The 9,590-nt window shown below is 51.1% G+C and overlaps 2 protein-coding genes across 2 annotated transcripts; both read left to right on the top strand.

Moving 5' to 3' along the window:
• Nucleotides 1–290: 290 nt before the first annotated feature.
• LOC136514788 (leucine-rich repeat receptor protein kinase HPCA1-like) lies at nt 291–6,411 on the top strand. The gene is made up of 19 exons (XM_066508497.1): nt 291–882; nt 1,075–1,198; nt 1,361–1,432; nt 1,902–1,976; nt 2,067–2,138; nt 2,249–2,410; nt 2,520–2,591; nt 2,677–2,748; nt 2,847–2,918; nt 3,000–3,068; nt 3,160–3,234; nt 3,319–3,390; nt 3,486–3,620; nt 3,719–4,194; nt 4,341–4,505; nt 4,730–4,869; nt 5,091–5,310; nt 5,430–5,662; nt 5,773–6,411. The coding sequence occupies exons 1-19, from the start codon at nt 774–776 to the stop codon at nt 6,280–6,282; spliced, it is 2,925 nt and encodes a 974-aa protein (XP_066364594.1). The 5' UTR covers nt 291–773; the 3' UTR covers nt 6,283–6,411.
• Nucleotides 6,412–6,734: 323 nt separating this feature from the next.
• Nucleotides 6,735–9,330, top strand: LOC136514789 (L-ascorbate oxidase homolog). Its single transcript, XM_066508498.1, has 3 exons — nt 6,735–7,377; nt 7,474–8,583; nt 8,664–9,330. Exons 1-3 carry the CDS (start codon nt 7,121–7,123, stop codon nt 8,968–8,970), a joined length of 1,674 nt encoding a protein of 557 aa, XP_066364595.1. The 5' UTR covers nt 6,735–7,120; the 3' UTR covers nt 8,971–9,330.
• Nucleotides 9,331–9,590: the final 260 nt, after the last annotated feature.

Below are 9,590 nucleotides of genomic sequence, written 5' to 3'. Positions count from 1 at the left end.
GTACTTGCTCCTCCTCTAAACAACACGCTAGAGCGGGCGTTGGTTGGACGTAGCTGAAGGGCAGCAGCATCCAAGAACCCATCACAAGGATATTATTACTCCTACTACGTAGCTGAAGGCAACATATGAAAAGAGACCGAAGAGAGAGAAGAGGGAGGCCGGCGCGCTAATCACAATTGCCCGGTTCGGTTCGGCTGCGAAAGCTACCTGCCACCAACGGTCGTCGCCGAGCAAGGATTAATAACATAAACAAAAAAGGAGAAACGTGCTGGCATCAGCGTTAATTGGGCTTTCCCGACTGCGTCGAATTTCCTAACATCCCCTTTTGACCGGCGGCCAGCCGCGCAAGCGCAACATGGCCACATCCTTAATCATCATCCGGAGTTCTGAACGCATTGGCTCGCGTCGCGCGTCCGCCATTTGCTTGGGTTGACCTCTTCCCTTTCCTTCCGCACTCCGCAGAAGCCGCGCTGGGGGGCCACGGGAGGTAGAAGTAGAAGAAGAGGCGGTTGGTGCCCCGCCGGCTCAAATTGATGAACCACAGCGCGGCTCGGTCGCGTGGACTTGCGGAGGGGAGGGAGCATTAGTACAAGTTGCGACCTGCGAAGCACAGCTCTGTCTTCCTCCGTTTAGTAGCTAGTCTTGCCACGGCAGAGAGAGAGAGAGAAGAAGAAGAAGAAGAAGAAGAGTCGTCTCCCCGGCCAGACAGAATTGAAGAGGGTGCTGCTCCGGCGTACGAGCATCTCATCGCCCGCCGTCGGCGATTAGGAGGGATGGAGGAGGCCACGCTGCGGCGGCGGGTCACGCCGACGCTGCTGCTGGCGCTGGTGCTGCTGGCGGCGACCGTTCCTGCAGGCTTCTGCGCCATCAACGCTCAAGATGGTTAGCGCTGTGCTCAACTCTGCTCCTTGCCTCCTTGTATCGCGGCAGCTTGTTGCTTCATCATTCTTTCCATTTCCGTTCCATCGGGTTTTATTTACGAGGGAATTAAGATGATGCAAAATTTTGATCCAAAATTACCTGACCCTGCCGTGCTCCTTCTGAAGTCTGAACTGAAAAGGCTTGTTTTCCCAGCTTCTGCTCTCAACGCCCTCAAGAGCCAATGGACTAACGCCCCGTCGAGCTGGTCCTCGGCGAGCGACCCCTGCGACGGGGGTTGGGACGGCGTCATGTGCAACAACGGCAGGGTCAATTCGCTGTGAGTGCCAACTGCCAAGGCAGGCCATGGCCGTGCCGCCGCGCACCTTGCTTGCTTCCTTTGTTTGTCCATCGATTCGATCCACCGCGTGTTGCCATATGCCATGCGAGCTACCTGACTGAATGGGTCTTAATTCACCATCCGTGCGTGCCTTGTTTGCAGGCGGCTGTCAAGTGTCAACATCCAGGGCACGCTCAGCGACAGCATCGGACAGCTCACCCAGCTCGTCTACCTGTAAGTAACCTCACTTCTCACCTGCAGCTTCCCCAGCCTCCGAATGACAATCACTAGCTGCAAGGCACGATGTCTGTACCCGACGTGAGGTTGGACGATGCGTTTGCGTTTCAGACGATTCGGGGTAGAAAGATTTGAATTGGTCAGAGCGCAGAACACTTCTGCATCTAGGCTTGTAGCTACCTTGCAAACTCTGCTTTCTTCAGGCCTCACCTGTTGAGCTGAGGCTGACCAATTCAAGTTTGGCAGATTGTAGGTTGCGACTAATAATAATCTAGTAAACTATCATTACCATGGATTGGCTAGCTAGTCTCTAGGTTCTTTTGTTAATAAGGCCAGGTTACCAAAAATGAAACAAGATATACACGAAGTACGAACGTATACTATAATAATGTGACAGAAATGATATGTACAGTACTTTTTCTAAGAGAGGGAAGTGTGTTCTATCTCACAACATAAGCACTTGCAGGGATGTTTCCTTCAACCTCGGTCTCAATGGTCCAATGCCCGCTACAATCGGCAACCTTGCACAGCTTACCACACTGTATGCGCTACATTACTCTTCATTTTCGATCCTGCTTTTCATTATCCGACATAGAAAATGACCAAAGATTAATTGGACTATACTTGTCAGGATCCTGGCAGGCTGTAGCTTCACGGGAAGCATTCCACAGGAACTCGGCAACCTACAGCAGCTCACATTCCTGTAATTACTAGCATGCTTATTCTGATGAAAAATGCATAAAAAAATTCAGTCTGTCACTCCTTATGATTTGGTATACATAGTTAACTGGTTTTGTCGCACATTCTCTTTAGGGCGCTGAATTCAAACAAGTTTACAGGCACAATACCCCCTCAACTTGGTTTACTCTCAAATCTCTTCTGGTTGGATCTGGCTGATAATCAGCTCACTGGGTCTATCCCAGTCTCAACAGCGACGACACCAGGGCTTGACCAACTTATCCACACGAAGCACTTGTAAGTGATATCATATTTATGCTTTTGGTAAATTAAGAGAAATCAAAATGTATCCATGCCACCGTTTCATTTGCTTTATAAATACTTCTAACTTTTGATATATGAACAGTCATTTCAACAAGAACCAGTTATCTGGGACACTTGCAGGTCTCTTCAACTCCAAGATGAGTCTGATTCACATGTAAGGGATCGCAAGACTCTCAGTTTATAGTTCATATGACATCAATAAAACATGCCCTGCTAACTTGTCTTGGTACCTTTGTTAGATTGTTCGATAGCAATCAATTAACTGGTCCAATACCAGCTGAGCTAGGGGGCGTTTCAACACTCCAAGTTCTGTAAGTATCTTAGAATCTATTGAAATTCAATATTTTTCCACAAACATTGTTTTATTATAATTTTTCCTCTTTATTAACTTGATTTGCATCTTTGACAGCCGACTAGATAGGAACAGTCTTCGGGGAGCGATTCCTCCTAACATCAGCAACTTGGTGAATCTTAATGAGCTGTAAGTGGCCCAAGATAAACAATCAGCAACAATCCTGGCACCCAACCACCATTTTTAATTAAAAACTGTGAGCTTCTGCAGGAACTTGGCCAGCAACCAGCTCACTGGATCACTGCCAGATCTAAGCAGCATGACCCAATTAAATGTCGTGTAAGAAACTAACTGTAGTGATACCATGCTCTTTGTCAGATCATATCAATTTTCTGGATAATTACTGATGAATTAGTTGCTTCATAACCAGGGATTTAAGCAACAACTCTTTTGCCGTTTCAGTAGCCCCAAACTGGTTCACAACTTTAACATCTCTAACCTCTGTGTGAGTTATCTTAGACTATTTGCTCCTTACATCACCATCGTTATGTCAATATTGAACTCACCTTGTTATCTTCTGATCTCACAGATCAATATCTTCTGGACAACTTTCTGGCGTGGTCCCCAAGGGTCTCTTCAGATTGCCCCAGCTGCAGCAAGTGTAATGTTCTGGCAACTTATATACCAAAAGAATATTTTTAAATAAGGGGGAAAACATTATGTTAACCTTTTTTTGTCGGGACTCTGATCAAACAGTATACTGAGCAATAACGCGTTCAACGGAACCCTTGAGATCACGGGCAACATCAGCAACCAACTTCAGACTATTAATCTCATGAATAACGGTATCTTTGCTGCCAATGTCACCCCAAGCTACAAGAAGACTCTAGTGTAAGAAACACTCAGCCCAAGAGCCATAAAGTTGCTTCTTTTCTCCACCCAAACAATTCAGAAACACTTCATTTCTTGTTTGCCAAACCTGAATACAGGCTAGTCGGGAATCCAGGCTGCCAGGACCCAGATTTAAAATCCTTCTGCAGCCTCAAGCAGGAGAGCATGATAGCATACAACACCAGCCTGAGCAAATGTTCCTCTACAGATTCATGTTCCAGTGACCAGAGTCTGAACCCTGCAAACTGCGGCTGCGCCTATCCCTACGCCGGGAAGATGGTCTTCAGAGCGCCGTTCTTCACGGACCTGACAAACAGCGCCACTTTTCAGCAGCTGGAGACAAGCCTCACGACGCAGTTCTCTCTACGTGATGGCTCTGTATTCCTCTCGGACATCCACTTCAACAGTGACAACTACCTCCAGATTCAGGTGGCGCTTTTCCCATCGACTGGGGTGTCCTTCAGCGTGCCGGATCTGATACGGATAGGCTTTGATCTGAGCAACCAGACTTACAAACCACCACCAAATTTTGGACCTTATTACTTCATTGCAGACACATACGCTCTTTTGGCAGGTACTTTCGTTTTACCATAAAAAAAGTCCAATCTGTATTCAAGCAGTATGATGGTTTTTATTTTTGTTGAAGAAAAAGTATGATGGTTTTTTTGTGGAGCAACTAGTATGGTGGTATGAAATTCACTGTATGACTTTCTGTGTCAGGTGCTTCTTCTAGTGGTAGTAAGAAATCACAGATCAGTACTGGCGCTATCGCTGGAATTGCGGTAGCCGGTGGACTTATTGTGATTGCTCTCATTGGCATGGTATTATTTGCGTTGCGACAGAAAAGAAGGGTTAAGGAAGTGACGGGACGAACTGACCCTTTCGGTAAGGACTTAAAAACTTGTGTGCATTTCAATTCCTGTTATGTTTACTGACAGTGTGGTGCAAGAGATTCATTGCAGAAGCTTTTAGAAAGTTACCATGATTTTCGTTGTTGTTTTGTTTAACCAAGGACATGTCACAGTTTGCAAACAGTAGTAACCCAAACCAACTGTGACAAGAATAATACTAACGTCAGATCTGAACTGAATTTTGTTCCAAAATAACAGCTTCATGGGGAGTTTCTCAGAAAGACAGTGGAGGGGCTCCACAGCTCAAAGGAGCAAGGTTGTTCTCTCTGAATGAACTGAAGAACTGCACCAACAATTTCTCAGACACCCATGAGATAGGCTCAGGAGGCTATGGAAAGGTATCCAACAAAAAAACCTGTTTTTTTTTTAAGCACAAAAAAAAAAAAACTGTTTGGCTTTCTTAAAGAGGACCTGCACAATTCTTTTTTTTTTTGAAAGATAAGGACCTGCCCAAATAGTTAAACCATTGGATAAAAAAAATCAAAATTTAGGTAAATCTGCCTATTCTTCAAAATATATTCAGGCAACTCACAAATATCAAAACTGGTAAATTTAAAAGGTGTATAAGGGAACACTCGTTGATGGAACGTGGGTCGCCATAAAGAGAGCAGAGCGTGGATCAATGCAAGGTGTGGGGGAATTCAAGAACGAGATCGAGCTGCTCTCCAGGGTTCATCACAGGAACCTGGTGAGCCTGATAGGCTTCTGCTACGAACAAGGGGAGCAGATGCTGGTGTATGAGTACGTCTCCAACGGAACACTGAGAGAGAACCTGCTAGGTACATTGACAAAACCACCCCATATTATGGAGTACATTTCACAAAATTTACATCTCTCAGTTGTAATCGAAGCATCAATAATTTGATCATCCAATCTGTACGCGTGAACGGCAATGCAGTGAGAGGAACATACCTGGACTGGAAGAAGAGGCTCAGGATCGCGCTCGGGTCAGCGAGGGGACTTGCGTACCTTCACGAGCTCGCCGACCCGCCTATCATCCACCGGGACGTCAAGCCCACCAACATCCTCCTAGACGACCACCTGAAAGCCAAGGTCGCCGACTTCGGCCTCTCCAAGCTCGTCGCCGACACCCAGAAGGGACACGTCTCCACTCAAGTGAAAGGAACGCTGGTGAGTCACAATGAAAACATCATACTACTTACGACTAGGAACCTAAACAATCAAAACTAGCATTTAAAAAAACTTAATTAAGCATGTGGTGAATTTGGTGGATGGTGTAGGGTTACTTGGATCCGGAGTACTACATGACGCAGCAGCTATCGGAGAAGAGCGACGTGTACAGCTTCGGGGTGGTGATGCTGGAGCTGGTGAGCGGGCGGCAGCCGATCGAGAGCGGCAAGTACATCGTGCGCGAGGTGAAGCTGGCCATCGACCCCAACGACCGCGACCACTACGGGCTGCGGGGCCTCCTCGACCCGGCGATCCGGGACAACGCGCGCACCGCCGGGTTCCGGCGGTTCGTGCAGCTGGCGATGCGGTGCGTGGACGAGTCGGCGGCGGCACGGCCGGCCATGGGCGAGGTGGTGAAGGAGATCGAGGCCATGCTGCAGAACGAGGTCGCCGGGGCCGACGGCGGGGCCACCAGCTCCGCCGGCTCGTCCGCCAACGAGTTCGACGGCGCGGGCGCCGGCGCGCGGTCGCACCCGTACAGCGACACCGAGATCACGAGAGGCTCGTACGGGGACAACGCGTCGGACTACATGCCCTACTTCGAGGTCAAGCCCAAGTAGTAGACTTCCAGTCGTTTCAGACTTTCCTTTTTCAGTTGCATATAGGATGTGAGATGCATTGTAGATTTGTGTAATTTTGTATGTCACGTGTATATTCATTGGTTTCTTGAGCTTAATTTTACCATGCTACTTCCAATCTTACTATCATGACACGATCGACAAATTGTACATGCCTAGAAATTTGATAACATGAGTTGTTCTGTTTTTTTGTTCTTTTATTACAGAAGAAGTCACATTTTTCCTTACCGTTAGAAATTTCTCAGTGATTTTTGCGGTCCAAATTGCTAAATTAGAGTTTGGGTTCATGAATGATTGGCAAAGGGACTCCCTTTACCGTTTTCCCCTGGATGATCCATGGAAGATTTGCTGGCGTCCAGCTCGTCTCGCTCTCCGGCAACGGCAATAACGAAACAGAAAAGAAAATGGGAGGGCCAGGACGCGGTGGCGAACGGGCGGATGCGCGACGAATCCGCCCGCGCCGCGCGCGCGACCTGCCACTTCGGGGCATGGCCAGCATGCGTCGTCGTAAACGAGCACCGCCCGTTGGCGCTTTAAAGCCCCGCCCCGGCGTCCCTTCGTCAATCCGAAGCCTCCCCGGTTATCCACCGGCCTCCACCTGACCCCTACCACCACCCGGGACGTCTTCCATGGCCTCCTCGTAGAATAGCTCTATCTCACCGCAACAAACTCCTCGTTACATCCTTCAAGAGAGCACCACCACACTAGTGATCGAGCTAGCGCCCCCTCCGATCCGGCCCGGCCGCCGCGCGCGAGAGCTAGCAGCTGCTGATCGATTGGTAGGCACGTACGTGCTCGGGTGGAGATAGCGAGGAGAGACATGGCGACGACGACGACGCGGGTTGCCGCCGGCGTGCTGCTGGTGCTGTCGGCGCTGGCCTTGGTGGCGCGGGCCGAGGACCCGTACCTGTTCTTCGAGTGGAAGGTGACGTATGGGACCAAGCCCCTGCTGGGCGTGCCCCAGAAGGTCATCCTCATCAACGGCGAGTTTCCCGGCCCCAGGATCAACTGCTCCTCCAACAACAACATCGTCGTCAACGTCTTCAACCAGCTCGACCAGCCGCTCCTCTTCACCTGGTCCGTGCAACAGCCAAAAAACAAGTGCATGCATGCATGCATTTCATTTCGATATATACCAACTGACACTGACATGGCATTGCACGACGCGTGCAGGAACGGGATGCAGCACCGGAAGAACTCTTGGATGGACGGGATGCCAGGCACGCAGTGCCCGATCTTGCCCAACACCAACTTCACGTACAAGTGGCAGCCCAAGGACCAGATCGGCAGCTTCTTCTACTTCCCGTCCGTCGGCATGCAGCGGGCGGCGGGCGGCTACGGGGGCATCAGCGTGTACAGCCGCCTCCTGATCCCCGTCCCCTTTGACCAGCCGCCGCCGGAGAACGACCACGTGGTCCTCATCGGCGACTGGTACACCAAGGACCACGAGGTCCTGGCCCGGCAGCTGGACGCCGGCAAGAGCGTGGGCCGCCCCGCGGGCGTGGTCATCAACGGCAAGGGCGGCAAGGACCTGGAGGCGGCGCCCCTCTTCACGTTCGAGGCCGGCAAGACGTACCGCCTCCGCGTGTGCAACACCGGGATCAAGGCGTCGCTCAACTTCCGCATCCAGGGCCACCACATGACGCTGGTGGAGCTGGAGGGCTCCCACACGCTGCAGGACATCTACGACTCGCTCGACGTCCACGTCGGCCACTGCCTCTCCGTGCTCGTCACCGCCGACCAGAAGCCCGGCGACTACTACATGGTGGCCTCGACGCGGTTCATCCACGACGCCAAGTCCGCCAAGGCCGTCGTCCGCTACGCCGGCTCTAGCGCCCCGCCGCCGGCGGAGATGCCAGAGCCGCCGGCGGGCTGGGCCTGGTCCATCAACCAGGCGAGGTCGTTCCGCTGGAACCTGACGTCCAGCGCCGCGCGGCCCAACCCGCAGGGCTCCTACCACTACGGCCAGATCAACATCACCCGCACCATCAAGGTCATGGTCTCCCGGGGCCACATCGACGGCAAGCTCCGCTATGGCTTCAGCGGCGTCTCCCACAGGGACCCCGAGACCCCCGTGAAGCTCGCCGAGTACTTCAACGTCACCGACGGGGTGTTCAGCTACAACCAGATGGGCGACGTGCCCCCCGCCGTGAACGGGCCCCTCCATGTCGTCCCCAATGTCATCACCGCCGAGTTCCGCACCTTCATCGAGATCGTCTTCGAGAACCCCGAGAAGAGCTTGGACTCCCTCCACCTCGACGGCTACGCCTTCTTCGGCGTCGGGTATATATATACGTGCTCATCAGTTCTTTTTTCTTCTTCTTTTTTGAGCAAGTATTTATGAGCCATGATGCTATCTGTAGGATGGGGCCCGGGCAGTGGTCGCCGGAGGCGAGGCAGACGTACAACCTGCTGGACGCGGTGAGCCGGCACACGATCCAGGTGTACCCGCGGTCATGGACGGCGATCATGCTGACGTTCGACAACGCGGGCATGTGGAGCGTCCGGTCCAACATCTGGGAGCGGTACTACCTCGGGGAGCAGTTCTACATCAGCGTCATCTCGCCGGAGCGATCACTGCGCGACGAGTACAACATGCCCGACAACTCCCTCCGCTGCGGCAAGGTCGTGGGGCTGCCGCTGCCGCCGTCCTACGCCCCCGCGCGCTAAAATTAAAGACGAATTGAAAGCTCCGTTTTCTCCTCCTGTTCTGGCCATCCAATCCAATCCTTTCCTGTGTGTTGCTTGCTCCTGAGAAATTTCTTTTGCTTTGGCGAAATAATTAAGTAGCCGGGCCGTGCGACGGAAGAAGCGTAGGGAAGGAGAACAATGCAAGGAACGTCGGCTGGGGGGTCAGCCGGATGGGAACGAACGCATGAATATATCATATATGTAATCTTGATTGAGATGCCCTCTGAAATCATTGTAATGGGGTTCTAAAAAAATCATTGTAATGGGAGTTATACATAACTTTATCTCACCATTTATATCTACACCAGCATGCCCTTATGTATGCATGTTCTACCGTGATTACATTTTGTAGTTTGCTCTGCTGTGTTTATCCTTGATCTTGAAATTTTGGGTTTGTTCCCCATTTTAAGCCACTTGAGGAACGAAGATCCTCAGCCCCAGCAACCTTTTATTTGTCATATCTGAAAAGTTCATCAGATGATGGAAAAAGCAGCACCCTCGCTCACATTGAAGAAAGCTGGCCAGGCTAGAGAAGCAAGGTTTGGATTGGATCTAGGATGTGTGCTCTCCATTGAGGGGGCCTACAGGGATAGTGGGGA

Source organism: Miscanthus floridulus, chromosome 17 (genome assembly GCF_019320115.1).
Source record: "Miscanthus floridulus cultivar M001 chromosome 17, ASM1932011v1, whole genome shotgun sequence".
NCBI lineage: Eukaryota > Viridiplantae > Streptophyta > Magnoliopsida > Poales > Poaceae > Miscanthus > Miscanthus floridulus.
Note: the sequence above shows the minus strand (reverse complement) of the source record. Positions and strands in the feature narration are given on the sequence as shown.

What these genes read in the sequence shown, in the direction of transcription:
- LOC136514788 (XM_066508497.1), top strand. Translation starts at nt 774, where the DNA reads ATGGAGGAGGCCACGCTGCGGCGGCGGGTCACGCCGACGCTGCTGCTG. An exon ending in TTGGTGAATCTTAATGAGCT is followed by an intron (nt 2,919 to 2,999) that starts GTAAGTGGCCCA and finishes GAGCTTCTGCAG; the next exon opens with GAACTTGGCCAGCAACCAGC. An exon ending in GGGACGAACTGACCCTTTCG is followed by an intron (nt 4,506 to 4,729) that starts GTAAGGACTTAA and finishes CCAAAATAACAG; the next exon opens with CTTCATGGGGAGTTTCTCAG.
- LOC136514789 (XM_066508498.1), top strand. Translation starts at nt 7,121, where the DNA reads ATGGCGACGACGACGACGCGGGTTGCCGCCGGCGTGCTGCTGGTGCTG. An exon ending in CAGCCGCTCCTCTTCACCTG is followed by an intron (nt 7,378 to 7,473) that starts GTCCGTGCAACA and finishes CGACGCGTGCAG; the next exon opens with GAACGGGATGCAGCACCGGA. An exon ending in TACGCCTTCTTCGGCGTCGG is followed by an intron (nt 8,584 to 8,663) that starts GTATATATATAC and finishes TGCTATCTGTAG; the next exon opens with GATGGGGCCCGGGCAGTGGT.